Source organism: Anomaloglossus baeobatrachus, chromosome 2 (genome assembly GCF_048569485.1).
Source record: "Anomaloglossus baeobatrachus isolate aAnoBae1 chromosome 2, aAnoBae1.hap1, whole genome shotgun sequence".
NCBI classification, from domain to species: Eukaryota; Metazoa; Chordata; class Amphibia; order Anura; family Aromobatidae; genus Anomaloglossus; species Anomaloglossus baeobatrachus.
The window spans coordinates 121,755,779-121,781,157 of NC_134354.1; the positions used below are offsets into that span (position 1 = coordinate 121,755,779).

The window sequence follows — 25,379 nt, forward strand, 5'->3', positions numbered from 1 at the left end:
GAATGTATCGTCACACGGAAGAAGCAATGATCGGGGGAACAACCTCTGCCTAAATATATCACACATCTCAATTCTGTCACTGTCATGTCGGAATAATTCACCTGGTAGAATAAAAATGCAGCAATCAATTTTCAATTCAATTAGATGAAATTTATTTTTAGGGGAAGGCTTAATCGTATACAGGCAGGGGTTTACATGCCTGATTTTGTAACTAACCCCGGTGTCAAATCAAATTGAAATTTCAGCCTTCAGATTTATTTATATGCACCGGTCAAAAAAAAAAAGTAAAAAAAGCAAGGTTGTCAAAGACATGGCAATAATCCTACCATGATTTAGCGTTACAGACATGTTCTTCAATGATGACGATACTATTCGTCTGGACCATCTGTTCCATCTGTCCAAAATGATACCACTAATGCTTACAAGTAATTTTTCGGTCACTAGTTATCATCACGATTCTAATGTGATCCGGAGGGAAAATGTTTCTTTGTGCACCACAGCAAAAAATGTACAAGTGTGGCGAGAAACCAGAGTAGGTGGAGTATTTATGAGCAAAGAGTGTCTGCTTGCAAGGATATGTGGTTTTGTTATAATGTTATTTGCTCATCATCTTCTAATGGTGAGAAGGGGTGCAGTGATCGGGGTACAGAGCCGGCCCTGAAGATTCAGAGATCTCAAAGGCCCCTTAAAGAGGAACTGTCATCAGGTCAAAAGTGTCCAAAACTTGCTCTAATTTTATTCTCACTATTCTTCTGAATATTATACTTTGTCTTTTTTTTTTTTTTAAATCCACCATACAGTTCCAGAGATATGGGCCTTTTTATTTGGTATTAATTGTTATGCTCTTTACCAAGGGGGCAGTGCTTATAGGGTCATAATGCAAAGCAGCCTAAAGACACGCCCTCAGAGAGTACTGTGAGTTTCACCCCCTTTAGAACTAAATAAAAAGACCCTTCTCTCTGGATACAAAGTGCAATCTTAAAAAAAGAAAGGCAGAGTACTCCGGAAAGCAGAGAGGATAAAATAAGAAGAAAAACTGGACACTTTTCTGTTTAAAGGGAATCTGTCACCAGGTTTTTGCTCCCTCATCTGAGAGCAGCATAATGTAGAGATAGAGACCCTGATTCCAAAGATGTGTCACTTACTGAGCTGGTCGCAGTCATTTTGATACAATCACTATTTTCTCTGCTGCAGATCTAGCAGTTATACAGAGCTCATTAATATAGTGGACTACCTGCAGCACGCCAAGTAGTCCTGTAATGATAATCTACTGCTGATTAAATGGTGACTATCAAAACTAAACTAAGCGCCCAGTAAGTGATACATTGTTGGAATCAGGATCCCTGCTCCTACATCATGCTGCTCTCAGATTAGATGGCAAAAACCTGGTGACAGATTCCCTTTAATAAGACACACGTATTATAAAAGACACAATTTATTTATATGGCCTTGTTACAGATTTTGCATTTAAAAGACTAAAAGGATCAATTTATTTTTTTATCTTCTATTAACGTATAATGATTTTATCCCCATTTTTCCCCCATTTTTTATTGTTTAGATTATCACACCGTGCAACATAAGTGAAAACAGAACTTTACATGATTTCCTGTCACATTTCTATTTCCTTTTTAATGGTCGAATTAAAAAGAGAAAAAAATAACACAAAAGATAGATATAAGACAAACCCATTATAACAAATCTATCAAACAGATCATAACAAATCATCATGACTGATTTTAATTGTTCTGTTGAATTTGACATGGATGCTGTGATATGGAAAGATAATATCTGCGATACATAATAAATGATGGTACTGCCACCTGCATCAGTGTGCCATATCTATGCCATGCTTTCTTGCACCACAGTTTATGTTGTTTATCTTCTTATAGTAAGCCGTATAACTTTTACCATTAAAAGAAGTGACCAATCCCTTATGGGGAACCTGTTAGGTCCTGTATGCACCCAGAAACAAGAGTGGTTCTGGGTGCATATTGCTAATCCCCACCTGGCAGTCCCAGCATATAGTATCATAGATATAATGATCTTTAGAAAAAGCATTTCTAAAAATCCTTTATGATATGCTAATGAGCGTAGGAACTAGTCCCAAGGGCATTTGTTTCCTTGGCTAATCGGCCCCCTTAGCATCAAAGTACGTTCCAGTGGGCATGGTAACATGCTAATGAATGCGCAGCGTCAGAGGCATGATCGAGCTCTCCTCTCTGCTGCCACTGCGACAGATGCTGGATTTCAGCTCAGTGCACATGATCAGAAGTCACAGACATCCTGTCAGGCGCACTATGAAGCCGGGCTTCAAACTGGTGTAGTGCACATGACCGGAAGTCCGGGGATATTCTGATCATGCGCGCTGAGCTGAAATCCAGCGCCGGGCAAGGTGGCAGCAGAGAGGAGAGCTCGATCATGCCTCTGACGCTGTGACAGGGGCATGCTTACATACTAAGGGGGCTGACTAGCCAAGGGAACTAACACCATTGCGACTAGTCCCCGCGCTCATTAGCATACCATAAAGGATCGTTAGAAACACGTTTTCTAAAGATCTCTATATCTATGCTACTAGATGCTTAAGCAGTGATTAGCAATATGCACCCAGAACTGCTCTTTTGTTTCTAGGTGCATACAGGACTTGACAGGATCACTTTAAAGGATATGGAGAACTACTGGGGAATTTGTAATTTTAAGAGGTTGTGCAGCACTCTCGGCCCCGCAGGAGAGGACATACTGCATCCTAGGCTCGGCATGTCCAGATCGTGGGCACGTACCCTTAGGAAACGTGAACCTGTGATTGTTTCATCGACTGTATTATACTGCATTACATCAGAAGCCCTAATTGTTGTCTTTCATAGGCTGGGCTTCACAGATGTACCAACATGAAGTGAAGAGAGTTTTCTGTAGGCATCCAGTTGCCATGGCAACCCATTTACAGCCCGCGATGGTGTCATGGCTGGAGGCTGATGGCCATGCATTACTGACACCCAGGCCAAAATAAACAGTTTAAATACCTTTGTCAGTAATTGACAGCGGCATTTAATGGGTGAACAGCAGTGATCAGAGATAGTCTCCAGTCGTTGCTAAGAGTCAGATTCAGACTGTGTAACACAGCCAGCATCTGCCTTCTGTGTATCAGGCTTAACTCCTGAGCCTGCGTCATACACCCACCAGTGATCTATGATGTAAGTCTACGCAATAGGGAGAGAAGGGGTTAATGTTGTGCCCCATTAGTTTCCGAGTAGCTCTAAGTGCAATAATACATTAGCCAACAGGCTTTACAGTGTAAATATGAAATAACCCAGTGTAATTACAGGATAGGCTATGTAATACAAAATCTTTGGGATGTTTCAATACTCCCCACTGACGCAATATTATTTTGTAGATTGTCTATCAGAGCGCTGTTATCGTATGCTATGAGAAAGCCACATACTTTAAGAATACATTTGCCTAGAAGGCATTGTCCTGCAAATAACGTTAAATACACATTCTGGCTCTATATTCATACAGAAAATTGCAACAAGTAATGAGTCAATGAACCAGAACACATCTGTTCATTGTCCACATGAAAACTGGTCTGAAGAAAAACCTATTCCATCGTTAGTCTTTTTTCCCTCCCGTCTGAAGTACCATTGTGTGTCTTTTTTTCATGCTGATTAGACCTTTGTCGTGTAGGCTAAGATGCAGGTACACAATGTACTGTGCTGCTAAAAGCACTGCCTGAGTCATATTAATTAGGATATGAAAGACGGATTAGCGAGCGGAAGAGATCAGAGAGAGAAGACAATACACTCGCCACGTAGTGCTTCCATTTCTGTCACTCTGACTCAGGAATCTGCTACCCTCTCAACCCTTGTAGTATGAAGTGAATATGAATCTCACAAAAGACAGACTAATAGGAATTCTGCCCCTCTGATGTATAATGCCCCTCAATACTAGACTATGAAATTCACTGCCCAATATCGCACAGAGAATCTACATTTGTGAGTTTCATTCATTACTTTGCTTTTATTGTAGGTTAGTGCAAATTCTATATGGTGCATACAGTGTCACACAGTGTCTGGCTTAAAGGAGTTGTCCAACATAAACTTCAAAATATTTTTTAAGCTTATCTGTGCTGTATTGTTATATAAAACACCCCTACATCATTTTTTTTGTTTTCGAACTTTAGTTCCTCTTGAATTATCCCTTTATTCTCTGCAGCTCCTTGTTTACCTGCAGCTCAACCAAACATGATAACTTCCTATGCCGAATCTCACAGTCAGAGCTGGCACCGCCCGGCCTCACTGTCCAGCCCCTCCCCCTGCCCGGCCTCACTGTCCAGCACCGTCCTCTGCACACACATTCCCTGTCAGTATTCTGCCCCAGCACTGACCATTACTACATTATATGTACGGGCCCCTGCACAGGCCGCGATCAGCAAGGGGCCACTGTCTGCACGCCACCAGCTGCATGCAGCATACAAGCAGCGAGACCCCTGCACTATGGAATGTGGGGAGGGGAGGCGGGGACTCCAGCGCCATGTACCTGCCCAGCAGGGTGGCTACATAATGTCGGCTGTGATGCCCGTCGACAAGGCAGCATAAGCGCATGCCTAGTCATCGTGACATCACAGGTAACTGCAAAATCAAGGTAGGTGCAGTCACATAACAGCTCTGAGCCGAGGGAGAGGGGCTGACAGCAGGGCAGGTAGGTAGTTACTATCTATTTACCTGCCCCAATGTAGCCCCATAGTGCAATAATAAAAAAACAAGTCAAAATAAGCCAGATAACCCTTTTAAAGCTCGCTGAGTGTCAGGACTACTTCTGACGCTGTTCACACAGCAGAATCAGACACTCCAATCAATGCTGCTTTTGTGTTGCACAGACAAGCTCAAGCATTGGCCAACTATACTCTTGTTAGTAATTGGGCTTGCAGGAGTTAATTTCTTCTAGCCTGTGGATAACTGCTTGGGTCACATGTTGCAGGAGATTTATCACAGTCACCACAACCCTTTTTAAGATGGTGGAGCCTGGTCTCTCATGCAGATGATAGCTTTATGCGAACCTGGTCCTTGTGCTTTGATATATCCAGTTGCTGGTGAACGTCTGTGTGCTGTCTGGTGTGCTGTGGAAATTCTCTTGCTGTCTGGTCATGTATTCCCTTCTTCTAGTTTCCTCTTGATCATGTATTGTCTATTACTCCTGTAAGTGATTGCTGTGAGTTTGAGTTTTTGTTTATCCCTGATCTGTTTACTTTTGGGGGATTAATCACTCCTGTCCCAGCCCTCTCCTGGGTGGAGGAAGGGTGGCCATTAGATTAGGGTTGTTCAGGAGCTAGGGTTAGGAAGGTGACTCAAACATCGTAACCTACAAACATATCTTTGGATATCAGGATCAGCCAGGGTTCCCCTAACCTGAGGGCCAGTTTAAGTTTAAGCACGCCCCTATGGATGTGCTAACATGCTAAGAGGGTGGAATGGGCACAGGAACTAACACCCCTGCGACTAGTCCCTGCGCTCATTAGCATATCATAAAGGATTTTTAGAAATACTTTTTCTAAAGATCCCTTTTTCTATGCTAGTGTATACAGGGACTGTTAGGCAGGGATTAGCAATATGCACCCAGAACTGCTTGTGGTCCTGGGTGCATATTACACCTGACAGGTTCCCTTTAAGAGTCGCTAGTGAGGGCCCCTTTAATTTCTGCTGTATTATAAAGTTGTTTTGCCTAACTAATCTACCCAATATAGCACTAGCATAAATTACCTAAAAATTCATAATTTAATAATAAAAAATATATGCATCGAACTTTTAGAACTTAATAAGCTACAAGGCTAAACTATAGTTATTAGACCCCTATAAAATCAGATCAGAGAGACAGAAGAGGCAGGAAGATTTTTTTTGTTATTCAATCCTCCACCCAGCTTCATTTGTAATTTCACAAAACCAATATTTCAAAATTCATTGGACGTAAAAGTACGTGTGTAAAGTAGAACATAAATGAGTTAGAAGATGTGTTAAGGGCATCGATCAATAAATAGCAACAGCTTATGAGTTGTCCATGGTGCTGAATTACCGAGAGCCTAGTCCCAGCATCAGCCATTATCATCATTGTTTATTGCTTTACATAATAAAACATCAGGAATAAGAGCATAAAGACAATGAAAAAGTAAACGGAATGAAAACTAACAATAGCAGCTTACTAGCTGTACTAATATAGAGGCTGGGAATTAGAAAGCAGCGCTATCCTTGTGGAGTGGGCGATGTATCAGCACAGCAATTGGGGGTGGAAGAAAAGAAAATGGCATTCTAGAGAAGAGCCATGATCAAAGGGTCTGCAAGGGACTTACATTACAGGAGGAGGTCAGGGACAGCAGAGGTCGTGTGAAGAATTGTTTGTGAAGGCTACTTAAGGATCACAACCATTAGCAGAGCTTTGTAGGGTAGCTCAATAGAACTTTGTACAGTAGGGTATGAATTCTCATATCACATCATTTATAGTGTATGTTATGTATTACTTAAATAATTGTTCTCTGTGAGTTCCCTTAAGTTACAAATTATGACATCCTTTCTGCATCTATCAATTGATTGGTATAACTTCTGAACAGACCTAAGTGAGGTTACAGATCCCAGGGCGGACACTCTACCCAATGGGGGGAGCAGTTATGGAGGATGGTACCTAGTCCTTGGGTAAGTTGGGATGTTTTGTACTTGAAAGAGGGGATAGAATTCTAATGAAAGTGATACGTTTTGGGCCGTGGATGAGGGGTTTTGTTTGCCATTAAGATGGGATCTGTCTCAATTGACTGTTCTGATGGGCCTCTTGCTTGATAACTTGGCATTTCCTTTTGCAGTGGGTACAGCTATCATTGTAGTATTGAATGCCTCCAGCGACATTATGTTATGCTATGTCATTCTTGGTGACTCAGCAGCCCTGCCCAGAGTAGCCGTTCTTATAGTTTCAATACAATTAGCTGAAAATGTTTCTCTGGTTAGCTTTGGCCTTGGGACATCCAATTGTCACACAGACTTGAGTCAATCCTCTTCCAACTTGCCATCCCCACACATTCAGTGTGTCCACTATGAGGCCCATTATTGAATATGTTGGATGACCAAACACGTGCGTTTGTACGGTCATAAAAAAACATGAAGAAAATATCAGCATACCTGAGACGGATTGGAGAAAAATGTTTACTGTAACACAAGAAATGTAAAGTCCAGATGAAGAATTAAAAACAAATCCCGATGAAAATGCACTGGTACCTAGAGATCCTTCATAAAATCTATCCAAAGGCATCAACACTATACTGGCATTGCAAGACAGAGGTTGTCATGATACTTTGTACTTTGCGGACATGCTCAGCCTTACAACCTTTTTACCATGCCGTTTTTGACATCTTCCAGGTGACCGTCACATGCCTGTCAGATTGCTCTCTTATTTCAATTTCCTGGAGCCATATCTTTTCTCAAGTAATGGCTTCTTAGACAGCTCCTTACTGCTGCTCACACAATCAATCCAAGACTCTGGCAAATGGATTCTGGAAATGGATCATTTCAAGCATATGGAGTCATTTATGTCTTAAGATCAGGAAAGATGTGAAGACCTCACTCCTGGATCTCCTTTAAAGAAGGGTCACATTTTTCTACTTGGCCAACTATCATTGGAACCAACGTTCCTTACTCCAATCTTTATTCTCCAGTGCCCCTCATTTCTCCCTTCCCACTTTATATCACTCTGTTTTCTCCTCTCTTCATTCTTTCCTAGTCATGTTCTCCATTTCCTGTATTATCTGTATCCCAATAGTTTGCTTTTCACCCCATACCTCCTTGGTGTTAGATTGTGCCTTCTGGTTGGACATATTTACCATGATTCATATGGAGCTACTAATGACTCGTCTGACAACTGAAAGAAGCTGATATATATTTCATGCACAAGATTGTTCCGTACATTTCTCAGAAAGCTTATGTTCATCATTTACTTCTTTCTCTTCTATTGTTATGTACTTATATAAACGAAACAGATTAATGTAACAATATAAAGGATGATATCTCCAGTTCTAGAACCTGGAGAATCACATATTGCATTTTTATAAAAAGAGATGAATAAAGAATAAAAAACAGTCACAACATTAAGCAATTCTATATTTTCTCACAGTAACATCCAAGGGTTAAATAACAAGCAGGATATCAATTCCTTGGGAAGCTAACTATTGATAATGCATTGTTGACATCCAAGCTGTTCAATCCTTACCACATAGCGCAATTATGTGACTGCTGTCTTCATGAACAAATTTCCTGGTTACAGCCTCTTCCATTATCTGTTTCACCTGCAAAGACATAACACAGACCATACGTGAGGCGAGGATACACAGCTTTATTTATATTTTTATGGTTTTAGAATACACCAACTAAAAAGAAATAGCATCCGCATGATGTTCTTAGATACCATAACTAGACATGGAAAAACTGACTGCTCATATGATGTTATGGAAATGTAGACAGCAATATGGACTTCTTATTACAGAAATGAATTTTAAGTAACATACTTATATTTTCAATTAATACTGTATCTTTAAAGGGAACCTAACATGAATAAATGTTATTAACCTTCAGACATGTAGTTAATCTGCAGGCTAATAGCATTTTGAAGCTGCCCTGAGAGACCCACAGGCATTCAGAAATAAAATGTATTTCTCCCAGCAGCCTCGGGCTTTCAGTCATAGGGTAGCCTCAATCAGCGCTGTGTGATATAGAGAGTGGCAGCTGTAACCGCACTCCTGGCACTGACTGACAGCCGGCTCTAATGCTTTGCCAGCTGTCAGTCGGTGTGGAGGGTGGTGGTTATCGCTATTGATCACAATGCTCAAAGCTGGGAAGCCAGGAAGGTGCCGGTTCATTCTGGATGAGTCAGTGAAGACCAAGTGAGCGAAAGTGACGAACGTATAGTCAGTCAGCCGTGAAGGTCGCATACAGTTTGTGGCACCAAAGGAGAGGAGACGGAAGGAGAGATAGCGTAAACCTCGAGTGTTGGCAGAGACATGGAGAGTGAAATGAGAGACCGATCCTCGAAAGGAGTAATCACAGACAATAGGAGCCAGAGGACAGGACTCTTAAGGTCCAGTCACACTAAGCAACTTACCAGCGATCCCAACAACGATAGGGATCGCTGGTAAGTTGCTAGGAGGTTGCTGGTGAGATGTCACACTGCGACGCTCCAGCGATCCCACCAGCAACCTGACCTGGCAGGGATCGCTGGAGCGTGGCTACACGAGTTGCTGGTGAGCTCACCAGCAACCAGTGACCAGCCCCAGGCGCCGCGTGGAAGATGCTGCGCTTGGTAACTAAGGTAAATATCGGGTAACCAACCCGATATTTATCTTGGTTACCAGCGCACGGAGCTACACGTGCAGAGAGCAGGGAGCAGCGCACACTGAGCGCTGGCTCCCTGCTCTCCTAGTTACAGCACACATCGGGTTAATTACCTGATGTGTGCTGCAGCTAAATGTGCACAGAGCAGGGAGCAGCGCACACTGCTTAGCGCTGGCTCCCTGCTCTCCTAGTTACAGCACACATCGGGTTAATTACCCGATGTGTGCTGCAGCTACATGTGCACAGAGCAGGGAGCAGCGCACAATGCTTAGCGCTGGCTCCTTGCTCTCCTAGCTACAGCACACATCGGGTTAATTAACCCGATGTGTCCTGCAGCTACATGTGCACAGAGCAGGAGCCGGCACTGACAGTGAGAGCGGCGGAGGCTGGTAACAAAGGTAAATATCGGGTAACCAAGGACAGGGCTTCTTGGTTACCCGATGTTTACTGTGGTTACCAGTGTCCGCAGAAGCCGGCTCCTGCTGCCTGCACATTTAGTTGTTGCTGTCTCGCTGTCACACACAGCGATCTGTGCTTCACAGCGGGACAGCAACAACTAATAAATGGCCCAGGACATTCAGCAACAACCAACGACCTCACAGCAGGGGCCAGGTTGTTGCTGGATGTCACACACAGCAACATCGCTAGCAACGTCACAAAAGTTGTTCGTTAGTTGCGATGTTGCTAGCGATGTTGCTTAGTGTGACGGGGCCTTTAGTGGTGAGACCCCTTATCTGTCAGGATACCGGGTTAACCTTAACTGGTGTGTGAATGTAGCTGACTAGCCAAGCCATTTCCCTCTAAGCATGCAGGAGTGCAAAGCTTTACTTCGGTCATGATGGGACCTTTAAGGAGACTGGACGTGGGACAGCTGGAAGAGAGGTGTGCTGTAATACTGGACTGGGGTGCACTGTAACTCACAGGACCAGTTAGATCTGAAACAATCCAGTGGGAACTTTAAACTGTGCCTGATAATGCTATACAAAACTGTAATATGGATCTAGAGCATAAAGTTGTGACAGAGAATGAACAGTAAAGAATTGTTGTTTAAAGTGAACTGTCGGTCTCCTTGTGAGTGTGAGTTGTGATCCGGTCTTGGCCACCCGATGTCAGCAGCAGTATGCAGCCTGCAGGGGTTCCCAGCCCATGTGACACAATTCCACACACCCAGCCAGGTACAGGCATTTCATGTAGCGTGCTGGGGTGTCCAGAGTCAATTCTCGCCCACGACTACTGTCCCATGCCACTCTACAATACAACAGCACCTAGCCAAAGAGCTGTTACTGGCACCAGCTAGAAGTTCTCGTATGCTGCCGGAACACATCAGCTCTGTGAAAACTATAATGGCCGTGTACTGCAGATCCACCCCCTATTTATTTGATCCATCCCCTATTCATTCAGCAGCACCGGAGAACTTGTGGCCGGTGTCAGTAATAGTTGATTGGCAGGGGTGCCGAGTGACGCAGCCCCAGATACTAAATATGTTTTTTAAGCTAGCACCTAGTTCACACACATTGGTGTTCCAAACAGTCTTTTCTCATTAGTATTGCGTTATTTCTGTCTAAGAACCCTGCCCATCTCCTATGCTCTGTTCACCACTCTATATAGCCAGGAGCCTATCTGCACAGACCTGCAGATTTTTAGTCGCACATAGAGAGGCATTTACGGTTAGGTTCACAAATAATAAGAGATTACCTTGTTGTGGTATTCGGGCACAATTGCATTGATCAATACATTTGCTAAATATCTCTTCTATTTCAAATATCCTTAGCAGTTATGCAATTTTCATTTTTTATGTTTTCCATTTTTTCCAGTTAGCCAAATGTATTTTTCATTGTTCTAATATTCCTATAGCGGTTATACTTTACCCATATTTCCTTATCATATAGTGTTTAGTGTGCAGATTTTTCACTTTACTATAGTTATGTGTTTTTTAAGCTAGCACCTAGTTCACACACATTGGTGTTCCAGACAGTCTTTTCTCATTAGCTGCCCCAGATATTGACAGCCTCCAACATGGATAGCCCATCAATAATAAAGTTGTGATGCTAGACACTACGAGCAGTATGACTAGAAGGGTAGTCACATAAGCCAGCAGGTAATGTATCAAGAGCACACTGAGCAAACAGGAAGTAAGTTTAGACAGAGCAAGCCCAGTAAAGAAACCGAGCAATCACTAGAAACAAGGCGCATCTGTGAAGGCACCTACCAAAACCAGCGTGGACCCTAGTGCTGAAAGACAACCTGTCAGCAAGTGTATAAGACACATAGCAGAGCATTTTCAAATGCAAAATCCTCCGCACAGCGGAGCCGTGACAATTGTAGTGGACAACCCCTTTCAAATACCAAAATGAATATATTTATATGACGCTATGAAGAAAATAGATGTAGAATGTAGCAGATCTGGGTTTGTCTGTGAATTAACCCTTTCACGACTCATGACGGATCTATCTGTCATGGATCGTGTGAGGTTAATCCCCGCCCCGTTCCGTGGGCAGGTCGGTGCGATCCGCGCACATATCAGCTGTTTTCAACAGCTGACATGTGTGTCTGCATGTTACAAGTGGAATCGCATTCCACCCGCAACATTTAACCCCTTACATCTCGCTGCTAAAGTCTGGCAGCGAGATGTATATGCGTGCGACCATTATTTTCACTTACCGCTGCCCCCACTGGAAGTCACGTGCTTGATCACGTGACTTTCGGTGGTTGCCATGGTAACACAGGTTCATGTGATGATGCCTGTAGCTATCATGAGTCACCTTCAGTTTCACTCGGCCCGGAGCCGAGTGAATCAGAAAGTAAACATATCTGCTGTTTACAGCTGTGTAGCTGTGATCAGCAGATAGGGCAGAGCGATCGCATCGCTGATCGCTATAGCCCCCTAGGGAGATTAGTAAAGTAAAAAAAAAAAAAGTTTGAAAAAATAAAAAAAAACAAAAAACCTAAAAGTTCAAATCACCCCCCTTTCACCCCATTGAAAATTAAAGGGTTAAAAAAATAAAAAATATACACATATTTGGTATCGCCGCGTTCAGAAATGCCCGATCTATCAAAATATAAAATCAATTAATCTGATTGGTAAACGGCGTAGCGGCAAAAAATTTCCAAACGCCAAAATTCCGTTTTTTGGTCGACGCAAGTTTTACGCAAAATGCAATAACAGACGTTCAAGACGTAGCATCTACGCAAAAATGGTACCATTAAAAATGTCAGCTCGAGATGCAAAAACTAAGCCGTCACTGAGCCATAGATCCCAAAAAATGAGAATACTACGGGTTTCGGAAAATGGTCCAAAACGTTAGCCACTTTTATTGGACAAGCTTGTGAAAACATTTTAACCCCTTAGATACAAGTAAACCTATACATATTTGGTGTCTACAAACTCGCACCGACCTCAGGCATCACAGTGACACATCAGTTGTACCATATAGTGAACGCGGTGAATAAAACATCCCAAAAACTATTGTGCAATTACACTTTTTTTGCTGTTTTTCCACACTTGGATTTTTTTTGCTGTTTCCAGTACACTATATAGTAAAACTTATGGTTTAATTTAAAAGTAAAACTCGTCCCACAAAAAACAAGCCCTCATATGCCAAGATTGACAGAAAAATAAAAAAGTTACGGCTCTCGAAAGAAGGGGAGTAAAAAACAAAAACGCAAAAACGGAAAGTGCCCGGGGGCTGAAGGGGTTAATAGTTCTTGTGATATCACTATTTATATAGGTTTATTATCTAGAGGTTTATAATAAGTGTTTGTATGGCTATAATCTTAACAGTTCTTTCTAGTGAATACTATGAAGGAAAATATCCTGACTATAGAAATGTTCTATGCTAATTATCAACTAAAGGAACGTGACATATTCTTTAGATCCAAAAATAACAGGAAACAAACTCAATATACTGTATAATTTAATTTTCTGACATGCCATTCAGCGTAATTACAGTAGTCATCGTTGTGACATCAGAAGTGAACTGGATGACCTTGGAGAACAGACACATTTTATTTCCGCTTTTATATATTCAGCTTTAAAGAGGCTGATTAGTTTATTTATAATTAACAAATTACGCCTTTCTCCTTTGGTAAGCAACACTCAAATCTGACATTATCTGTAGCATGTGATCAAAAGGGTGGTAGACCAAAATAAATACTGAAATTAACTTCAAAGTAAATTATTTACTTGTAAATGTAAAAAATAAATATCTCTAAGATGGCTATGATGAATGACAGCCCACCATACAGAACAAAACAGAGTTTGAGGGGGACCGTACAATGTGAACCTCACTCATAGGAGTTGGATGGGCTGATGATGCTAGCTGTCAGGAGCCCTCTCCGCAATGCCACGTAGAGGAAAGTCTCTGGTAGGATACATCCCGCGTGTCTAATACATCTAGACTTGCAGTATTGTGTGTATTGCTTTGAGCCTTGTATGCTGCATTTTTACCAGTTCCCACCTTCAGGCACTATCTCAAATATTCAGTTGTCTCTGAGCTAGTGGGTAGATACAAGCTGCCATGATATCATCCATAGTACACAGACAGAGTCATGAGGGATTCCTGCTCTCCTGTCTCTATTTAGCAAATGTTAAAAATAATCAGCAGCATAGAAGACATTATATATCAATACTAAGCAGTGTATCTGTGAATCCAGCTCTGGGGTGAGAAAAAACTACCAATCTCTCTCTGCTCCTTCCTCCAACCCCAAGCTCCTCTCTATGAACTTCAATAGGCAGCTATAATATGATCCCTCAGTGAACATGCAATCCTTCTGGATTTGATCAAGGCTGATATTACCTGTAAAAAATTAACAATTCAAGAGGTGAAAAGGAGAAGTGGGTTATAAGTGAAGAAAGCATATTTTCTCTATAGATGTTATGCTAGGTTTATTATATTTGCTTGAATTATTGATTTATCCATTTTTTTAACTGACCACTTACCGTATATTTCAGATTATAAGATGCATTTTTCCTCCCAAAAAATTGGGAGGAAAATGAGGGTTGCGTTTTATAATATAAATGTACCTTAGGCTGCTTTCACACATCAGTTTTTTCCATCAGGCATGATCCGGCGAAAAAAGTGATGTGATGGATCCGGCGAAAAAACTGATCAGTCGCCTCAGTTTTTTCCATCCGTTTCTTCTGTTTTTTGACGGATCCGTTTTGATACTGAGCATGCTTAGTTAAAAAAAACGGATCCGCCGGCTGTAATGCATTTTTTGCCGTATTACGCCATTATAAAACACGCCGGACGTCGCCGGATCCAGCGCGATACGGTTTTTCGCCGGAGACAAAAAACGTTCACCTCAACGTTACATCCGGCCGCCAGACAAGCAAATTTTGCCGGATCCAGTGAAAACCGGATGGAACGCAAGACCAACCGGCGCAATCCGGCGCTAATAGAAGTCTATGGGGGGAAAAAACGCATTTTTTCATGTTTCTGCCGGATTGTGTCTGATGGCAAAAAACTGATGTGTGAAAGCAGCCTTACTGGTAGGCGGTTGAGAGGGGTCGCAGGAGGGAGGTGCTGTGCTGGGCCTGTGTGGTGGGCAGTCCTGGGGCCTGTGCAGCGGGCTGTGCTGGGGCCTGTACGGCGGGCTGTGCTGGGGCCTGTGTGGTAGGCTGTGCTAGAGCCTGTGCTGGGGCCTATGCAACCGGCTGTGCTGGGTACTGGGCGGTGGGCTGTGCTGGGGCCTGTGCGGTGGGTTGTGCAGCGGGCTGTGCTGGGGCCTGTACGGCGGTCTGTGCTGGGGTCTGTGTGGTGGGCTGTGCTAGGGACTGTGTGGTGGGCTGAGCTAGGGCCTGTGCGGTGGGTTGTGCTGGGGCCTGTGCGGCGGGCTGTGCTAGGGCCTGTGTGGCAGCTGTGCTGGAGCCTGTGCGGCGGGCTGTGCTGGGGTCTGTGTGGTGGGCTGTGCTGGAGCCTGTGCGGCGGGCTGTGCTGGAGCTTGTGCGGCAGGCTGTGATGGGGCCTGGGCAGTGGGCTGTGCTAGGGCATGTGCGGCGGGCTGTGCTGGTGCCTGGGCGGTGGGTTGTGCTGGGGCCTGTGCGGCGGGCTGTGCTGGGGCCTGTACAGCAGGCTGTGCTGGGGCCGGGGCAGCGGGCTGTGCTGGGTCCTGGGCGTCGGGTTGTGCTGGGGCCTGTGCGGCGGGCTGTGCTGGGGTCTGTACAGCAGGCTGTGCTGGGACCGATGCGGCGGGCTGTGCAGGGGCCTGTGTGGCGGGTTCTGCAGTAGGGGCATCCTGAAAATGTCGGTGGTGCGGGGTTTAAATAATTGGCATGCGCAGATGGAGCTCTCGGCTCAGGATCTCATCTACACACGTGCCGCCTCTGGCCCATTGATCTCCCAGCAGCAGACTTAAGGAAAATGGTGCTCAGAGGTGGCACTTGTGTAGATGAGATCTCGGCTTTTCATTTAGCTAATAACTCAATCTGTGCATGCGCCGACTCCAGGCTCCATTTCTTTGAAGCCCGTGCCTGCTGACAGTTTCTGGAAGTTGCCTACCTCACAACATCTGGGACACCTGCCTCCTGCACCGCCAGCAGCATCGACCTGCTCCACCACCGCCCCTGCCTCTTATGAGTCCGCTGCACCACTGCTGTGAGCCCCACCCCTCCAGTAAGAGACCACCGGATTGTAAGACGGACCCCCTTTTTTGTTGCCTTTTTTTCCCTCTAAATTTGGCGTGCGTTTTATAATCCAGGGTGTCTTGTAAACCAAAAAAATATGGTAGTTCTTTTTGAGGATCTCATTTCTGCACCTGTTTAGATGTGCCTCATGACAAAATACTAACATGTTAAACTAGGATTTTTTTTTTTTTTGCATTATTTCTTATAAGCTGTGATCTGAAATGAATACTGTACATAGAAATAGCAGGTTTCATTTGTACATGTCAGATTCATAGGATTGAATGCAAAGTCAAATACAATGTTGTAAAAAGTGTTAGCCCATCTAATGGCTGATGACAGATGTCTGGGTAGTATCATATATTAAATATAAATTCCCAGGAGTCAATACAGAAATCATAGATTGATTTTCTATCTTAACTCCCTCCCCTGACAGGCATGCAGGCACACTCATTAACCAATTAGGTTTCCTGGTAACCATGGAAATAATCAATTTACAACCTGACACCGTTATTAAGGAGGGAAGCCCTCTAGTTGTGATAGCAGCTATCGCACGGAGTCAGAATATCCTCGCTTGGTGAGCAATGGAATGAAATCAATCCCATACGGCTCCTTATGTCCTTATGGTCATACAATCATATGAGATCATAGACCTGTCATCTCTTGTGTTCCACAAAAGAAAAAAAAAAAGAAGAGGTGGGGACGACACAGAAAAAAAATTGTATAGGACTTAACTGAATGCTAATGAAGATATGAAGATATAGAAAGACAATTACCAGTTGTCAGACTCGTGTGTATGTATGAATATGGAACTAAGATAATAAATAAATTCACTGCACTCATAGATTGTGATGCAAAAAGTTTTCCAAATTTATTGAGGCGACTGTGAAGTCATTCCGACGTTTCTACCCCGCCTGGGTCTTAGTCAAGAGTCGCTTCAAGATGGGTGCCTGGGAGATGGAAATTTGAGTGGGTTAATAGCACTTGGTAGAGGTTACACCATATCACCAGCCACAGCGCTGCTGCGCTGGCTAAACCCAGGACCTTTATCCTCAAGGTATTCTCTTGATCTGAATATGGAACTATGCTGCTTCTACTAAGGCAAACGTGGAAAAACTCCATACTGTTACCACTAATACCGTACTTGTGGACATGGTGGGACCCCAGTGATACTACACTGGGGAAATGGCAAGCTGGGACCATTCTTCTATTGTAAGTAGGGAGTTCTCTACTGTTACAAGTGGAAAAATGAGACCCCGCTGATACTACACTTGGGAGATCGTGGGAATCCTGCTACTATTGCTACTGGCAGATGGTGGCAGTCACTGTGACTGGCAGCTTCTGGCTGTCACTATTATTAGCAGACTGTAGTTGACGCTGTTCTGGGGACTGTCGATTTTTTTTATGAGGATCTGTAGCTGACAATTTTGAACGTCTATGGTTGTCATTGTTATGAGGGAGTAGTAACATATCTGCTACTATTGTGCAGATCTGTCAGTGAAACATTGACCGAACCGGAGAGGAATGCCCAGCCCAAATACCAAGTTTTCTGACATGAGCTAACGGCTTCATAGGCATACATAAAGTATTTAGCTCAGGTCAGGAGACCCCGCGGTTAGGCTAGGTATACTGATCTAGAGTCCTACCCCACATGTAGCGTTCTAAATTCTATAAAGACATAGGAGTTGTCCTCCCCCATTATGTAGTAAGGTCTCCCATCCTGTTCTAATGTACCTTATCCTAGGCTCTTTCCTGGCAAATATAACACCCCATCCTAGTGTATATGTCCCCCATCCTGGTAAATATGTCCCCCATTCTGTTGTATATCTCCCCCATCCTGGTATACATTTTCCGATCATGGTATATATATTCCCATTCTGGTATATGTGCACCCCATCCTGGTATATGTGTCCCCATTTTGGTATATATGTCCTTATTCAGGCCCCATACTGGTACATTTTCCGATCATGGTATATATATTCCCATTCTGGTATATGTGCACCCCATCCTGGTATATGTGTCCCCATTTTGGTATATATGTCCTTATTCAGGCCCCATACTGGTATATAAGTCCCCATCCTGGTAGATATGTAATCATCCTGGATCCATACTAGTATATATCTTTCTAAGCTATATATATATATCTCCCCATCCTGGCCCCTCCTGGTACATATGTCCCCATCCTAGTATATATGACTCGATCCTGGTAAAAAGGAGCCCTTTCCGGTATATATGTCCCCATCTTGGTATATATGTCTCCATCGTGGAATAGATGTTCCCATCCTGGCATATATGTCCCCATCCCAGTATATATGACCACATCCTGGTAAATAGGTGCCCTTCCTTGTATATATGCCCCTATCCTGGTATATAAACTCCCTGACAGAAGTTCTGTCGCTTATCCATGTTATATAAATAAAAGCCTATAACCTGACTTTAAACTCATCCATTGGTTTTATAAATTACTCTTTTGAAAGCTGAAACCCTTCCAAATTTGGTTTAGGCCATGAAAATAAAGTTGCTGCAAAGCTGAAATATTGATCATTTAATGAACACAGAAAGGTCAGATTTTGGCAAGACAACAGTTTTGTCGCCTTGTCATATAATACACCCAATCCTAGTTTACACCTGTGCTCACTAAATGATCGCTTAATTAGTGGGTGTGTATAAAAAGAAACCCAGCACCCCAGACCTTCACTTGAACTGCAACTTGACCTCTGACAACATGCCAAAAATCCACCCTGCGACCAAAGCCTTGATTATCAAGAGGCTGAAGACCAGATCCACTGCAGAGGTGCCTGGCACCTTTAATGTGTCTCAGCATCAAGTACAAAGAATTAAAAAAAGATTTGAAGAGAATGGAGATGTTTTTGACAAGCCCAGGTCCGGCAGACCCCGCAAGACTACTGCTCAGGAGGAACGTTTGTTGGTTAGAAAATCCAAAGCAAGCCCCTCTTCCACTGCAGCAGAGCTCCAACAGGCCTGGTCACCTCAAGTCCCTGTGTCAAATAGAACAGTTTGTAGGATTCTGTCTCGAAATGGCCTGCAAGGTCGAATCAATGCCCACAAGCCAGCACTAAACAAAAGGCAATAAAAAAAAAACATTTGGCATTTGCCAGGTCCCACAGCCTGCTAAACAGATGGACACTGGAAAAGTGGCAGAAGGTGGATTTCTCTGATGAATCTTCAGTTGAATTACACCACAGCCGCTGCAAATACTGCAGGAGACCTACTGGAGCCCGTATGGTTCCAAAATACACCCAGAAAACAGTTAAATTTGGTGGTAGAAAGATCATGGTTTGGGATTACATTCAGTACGGGTGTGTGCGTAGCGTTCTCTTCTGTAGCCAGCACAGAGTGGCGGGCAGCTGACATTGATGTTCATGCTATAGTAACACATGATGTCACTGTCATACGCCCTCAGTCATGGGAATGCTGACGTCAGCTGCCTGACACTTTTTGGCTGGCAGTATGTACTACGGTGCAGGAATCCTTGCGAGCACATATAGCTGAAGAAGGCATTGGGGTCGGCAGGCCCCCCACCCTGGTCACGAACCCTGCAACCACAATCGCTATGGTCCTGGATCTGAGTAAGGTCTATTTTTCACAAATGTATGAAACCAGCCTAAGGCAGAGCTGCAGCACTGATTAGAAGAGTACCTGACAATTAAAATTGCTGACAAGTTCTTACCCAATCAATTCCCAATTCAGTAAGAAGATTGAATTAAAGGGGTTATCCACTTTATATTTTCTGACCAATAAATGTCACAATTAATTACCTTCTTCTAACAACATTCTTTTATCTTTCAGCACAGTTATTTTTATAACCATGTAGAGATATTACAGAAGTTTACAATGAAGAGAGGAACACATTTATTTAATTAGACCACCCAAATTTAAGAACAAATGTAAGCTCTACTTTTTTGAATATACAGATATGATTTATAATAAAACAGAGATGAGCAGAGACTATCGAGTGGTTCTGTCATGTCTTCTACTATAATTGTCCTTATGTCACCCATTAATGGTATTTGTTGAGCTTTGGGACTCTTGCATGTTTGCATGAGAGTGGCAGAGCCCCCTGCAATGTAAAGTGTATTATTATGTAAAGTAAATGTGTTAACAATGCGTAGTGAAGTGTATTAGTCAGCTAGGAGAGTGGGGAATGTTAAGTAGGATATAGTGTGCGGTAAAGGTTTAGGATGTAATTTATAGGAAGCAATGTAAAGTATAACAATGTTATGTAGATGGACTTTCTTAGTAATAAAAACAGTGAATGTTAGTGTCACGCTAGGTATTGGGAAGTACTGAATGAATGCTGAAAGTGAAAGAAAACCCTGTGTCTAGGGAATGGGGAGCTGGTGACCCCTGACCAAGCCTACCGTTGAGCCCTGCCTACCCTCGATAAGTTTCGCACCTATACCTGACCCTGCATGATCCTGAAGTAGGCCCTCCCTAGGTAGGGAGCAGATGGGATGAGTGCTTAGTCAACCTCACTAACATCTAAAGACATATGGAGGACAAACTGGGGGAAAGTAAACAAATAACTTATCTCCAGATGACTCAGGAAGAGGCAAAAACAACAAAGTTTCTCTAGATGTATGCAAGTGGACTGCTTACACTGAAGATTTGTTAAGGGTATTAACCCCTTCAGCCCCCGGGCACTTTCCGTTTTTGCGTTTTTGTTTTTTGCTCCCCTTCTTCTGAGAGGCGTAATATTTTTATTTTTCCATCAATCTTGCCATATGAGGGCTTGTTTTTTGCGGGACGAGTTGTACTTTTAAATGAAACCATAAGTTTTACCATATAGTGTACTGGAAAACGGCAAAAAAATTCCAAGTGCGGAAAAATTGCAAAAAAAGTGTGATCGTACAATAGTTTTTGGGATATTTTATTCACTGTGTTCACTATATGGTAAAACTGAGGTATCTATGTGATGCCTCAGGTCGGTGCGAGTTTGTAGACACCAAACATGTATAGGTTTACTTGTATCTAAGGGGTTAAAAAAAATTCACAAGTTTGTCCAATAAAAGTGGCGCACGTTTTGCGCCATTTTCCGAAACACGTAGCGTTCTTATTTTTAAGGATCTATGGCTCAGTGATGGCTTATTTTTTGCGTCTCGAGCTGACGTTTATAATGGTACCATTTTTGCGCAGATGCTACGTTTTGATCGCCTGTTATTGCATTTTGCGTAAAACTTGCGGCGACCAAAAAACGTAATTTTGGCGTTTGGAATTTTTTTGCGACTACGCCGTTTACCAATCAGATTAATTGATTTTATATTTTGATAGATCGGGCATTTCTGAACGCGGCGATACCAAATATGTGTATATTTATTTATTTTTTAACCCTTTAATTTTTAATGGGTGAAAAAGGGGGGTGATTTGAACTTTTAGGTTTTTTGTTTTTTTTTTATTTTTGAAAACTTTTTTTTTTACTTTTTTTTTTTATTTTACTAGTCCCCCTAGGGGGCTATAGCGATCAGCAATCCGATTGCTGATCGCTATCTGCTGATCACAGCTATACCGCTGTAATCAGCAGATTCAGTCACTTTGGTTTTCCCTCTGCTCTCGGCCGAGGGAAAATGAAAGTGAAACATCGTAGCAGCAGGCGTCATCACATGACCCTGTGCTACGATGGCAACCACCGATAGTCACGTGATAACACACGTGACTTCCGGTGGGGGCGGCGGTGAGTAACAAACATGGCCGCGCGCATTTAAATCTTGCTGCCAGACTTTGGCAGCAAGATTTAAGGGGTTAATGGCCGCGGGTGGAAGCGATTCCACCCGCGGCTAGCAGGCACACATGTCAGCTGTTGAAAACAGCTGATATGTGTGCCCGCGGCAGGGGGCGGGGCTTAACGGGACACGATCCTGGACGGATAGATCCGTCCAGGGTCGTGAAGGGGTTAAACCTATCACCATCACAGAGTAAGTGGAAATGAGGGTAAATAAAGACACCAAAGGAAGTGCTGATGAAAAACTGCAGAAAGGGCATGAAACTCTGCTGGGTCCTAAAGAGAAAGGGATGAAAACCAAGTAGAGGAGATACATATGAAAACAAATACACCAAGCAGGAATAATAGGTCAGGGAGCAGTTTGCGCAGCCAAATACCGTGACCTTCACACCACAGGACTGTCTGTCACCCGTGACATTTAGGTCTAGGTGGGGGACTAGTCTTGAGTGAGAGACTTCCTAGTTAAAAGAGGGATAGGAGTTAAGTTAAGTTTCTGCCTAGCAAGAGAAGGGCCCAAGTGGCTTGGTTGGTCCTGAAAACCTGATCCCAATCCTGAAGAAACTGAAGCATAAGACTGATCTTGGCAGTATTTGGTGAAAGCTACCAGAGCGTGATATGTAGGGGAGTTGGATCGGGGAATATTGGACGATCCTGGGATTCCAGAGACCCAAGGGAACCACTTTGAGGGTGTTGACAGAGAGAAGAGAGGTTTCTGCTGCTCAAGTGGTAACCTGGGAATGGTGAAGCTACCCCTGCGCACCATAGTGGGAGTCCTAGAGGGAAGGAATACCCCAGTCAGAGAGGAAGAACATTGAACAACTGTCTACTATGCAACCAATAACTAAAAGTAAAGACTGTTGTGTTAAAGAGATCCTGGTGTGGTGTTTACTCCTTCCGGCAGACCCTGAAAGTGTGGACAGGGAGATGGCTAGTGTCCTTCAGAAGCAAGTAAATGCCATGCACCCTACACAGAGAAGCACACACAAACAAGGACTGTTGACAAGGGAGTACTGCGCCCGAGTGGCCCGGCGCCCCCTTCCTTCATGCGCTTGGTACATTAGCGACGGCGCTAATCACTGAACCAGCCTGCTGAAGACCTTCCATGATAAATGATTTTCAGCAACAACAGAAAGAAATAACAGCATTGTATGACCATTTAACACATAAAATTATTTTTCTGACGATATCTTCAAAGTAGAAAACAGTCATAATACGGCAGTGATCACACTCACCCTAAATCTCCAAAATAATTTTCTATTCTTTTCCATTTAAAACATTTTACATAATATATCTGCCATCTACTGCATCCATCAGTGCTTAGTCAAGCTCACTAACATCTAACCCCTTAACGACCGCCGATACGCCTTTTAACGGCGACAAATTAGGGTACTTCTTCCGATCCGCCGCTTTTTAACGGCAGTCGGAAAAAAGGGTCTAGCGCCCCCCAGAGTCAGAAAATTTCCGGGGGCTCAGCTGCCGGGGGTAGCTGAGACCCTGGAGATCATGATTCTGGTCGGTTTTTCCAGTCCCCGCTCACCTGATGACCGGTATACACCGTATACCGATGATCAGGTTACAGTAAATGACCGCGCCGGTAAAAAATCATTTATCTCCCATCTGGCATAAACAAACATGTCAGATGGGAGATAAATCTCATCCCCTGGTCCTTTCGGGTCCCCTCGGTATCCCCAAAGTGCCCCCTCCGACCCCCAACCCCCTCCCGAAAATCCAAGATGGCCACACGCACCGGCGAGCACAGCAGCGCGCCGGCCGCATTTACACTTTTCTTATGGTTTCTGTCGTATGTGCCATAACACATGCGACAGAAACCTGCTCCCTAGGCCCTGCCGGATCCCCCCCGGTGTTCCCCGGTGTCATACATACCTGTCGGAGTGCTGATTCCCCGCGGCCCCCTCCTCCTTCACAGCAGACGCCGGTGAGTGCGGTCACATGTGCCGAGCAGCTGACAGCTTCCTGTGTTGTGAGACACTGGCTGCTGCTGCTGCTGCTCGGCACACTGCAGCTGTGACCCAGGGAGGGTGGGTGCAGATTCTTTGCACCCACTCTCCTCAAACGGAGGGTCTGCAATACTAGAAAATGGGGAATACGTTCCCTGAACGTGTCCCCCATATTCTAGAAGGTCCAGAGTCGACGTGGGACGTCCAAATGGATTACAGCGGATTTTTTTTTTCTTTTCTTTTCAATAAATTGGTCAATCAGGGAATGTTTTGGGGAGTGTTTTTTCAAATAAATTTTTTTGTTGTCAATTTTTTTTTTTATTACTGTCAATTAGTTATGTCGGGTATCTGATAGACGCCGTGACATAACTAATTGCTGGGCTTGATGCCAGGTGACATTACACACCTGGTATCAACCCCATTTATTACCCCGTTTGCCAACACACCAGGGCGCGGGATGAGCTGGGGCGAAGCGCCAGAATTGGTGCATCTAATGGATGCGCCACTTCTGGGGCGGCTGCGGCCTGCTATTTTTAGGCTGGGAAGAGTCCAATAACCATGGCTCTTCCCACCCTGAGAATACCAGACCCCAGCTGTCAGCTTCACCTTGACTGGTGATCTAATTTGGGGGGACCCTACGTTTGTTTTGTTTTTTTAATTATTTATTTATAAAAAATAAAAAAAAAAAAAACAGCTTGGGGAGCCCTCCAAATTGATCACCAGCCAAGGTGAAGCTGTCAGCTGTGGTTTGCAGGCTACAGCTGTCTGCTTTACCCTAGCTGGCTATCAAAAATAGTGGGGACCCCACGTCATTTATTTTAATTATTTTTTTTTTCTTTTTGGGCTAAATACAAGGCTAGGCACCCTTTAGTGCCACATGAAAGGCACTAAAGGGTGCCAGCTTAGAATATGCAGGGGGGTGGGACGTTATATATGTTTGACATCTATCCATTCATCCATTGTAGCATTTTAGGCTATGTGCCCACAATCAGGGTTTGCAGCGTTTTGGGCGCAGAGTGTTTTCCCTGCGTCCATAACGCTGCGTTGTGCAGTAGAAGCACAGTTGAAGGATTTTTAGAAATCCCGTGCCCACTGTGCTTCTTTTCTCCACAGCATAAACCGAACTGTGGCGCAGCTTTCCGAGCCTCAGCATATCAATTTATGCTGCGGAGATGAGTGTGCTCTGCAGGTAGCATAGAGCTCCACAGCAGCCTGAACCCAAATCGTGGGCATGGGCAGCTGCGTTCTCCCGTGGACAACACTCACATCTCTGCAGGAAGGCTGACACTGTGTACTGGACGCCGTGGCGCTGGATCATGGCCACATAGCCTAAAAGAGAGAAATTTGTTGCTACAGCAACATTTTTGTGAAGTACCTGTGGATTCAAAATGCTTACTATACTCCTGAATAAAATCCTTGAGGGGTCCAGTTTCCAAAATGGAGTCACTTGTGGGGGGTTTCTAATGTATAGGTACCCAAGAGGCCCTGCTAATGTGACATGGTGCGCGCAATTTATTTCAACTTTTCCATTCCAAGCCCTCCCATATATCCAAACAGAGGTTTTTGGCCACATATGGGGTATCCCTGCGCTCACAAGAAATTGGATAACAACCTGTGGGGTCCACGTTTTGTTGTTGCCTCTTGAAAAAGTGAGAAATGTGATGCTAAAGAAACATTTTTGTGAAAAAAATGAAAATTTTCAATAT

The 25,379-nt window shown here is 43.8% G+C and overlaps 1 protein-coding gene across 3 annotated transcripts in view; it reads right to left on the bottom strand.

The window, feature by feature from the left end:
* The window catches only part of SGSM2 (small G protein signaling modulator 2), a 511,886-nt gene that overhangs the window by 304,798 nt on the left and 181,709 nt on the right, over positions 1–25,379 (bottom strand). For all 3 annotated transcript variants that reach the window (XM_075335301.1, XM_075335300.1, XM_075335299.1), the window contains exon 2: positions 8,236–8,311. In XM_075335301.1, coding sequence (XP_075191416.1) covers positions 8,236–8,311 — 76 coding nt within the window. The remainder of the gene's footprint in view (positions 1–8,235; positions 8,312–25,379) is intronic.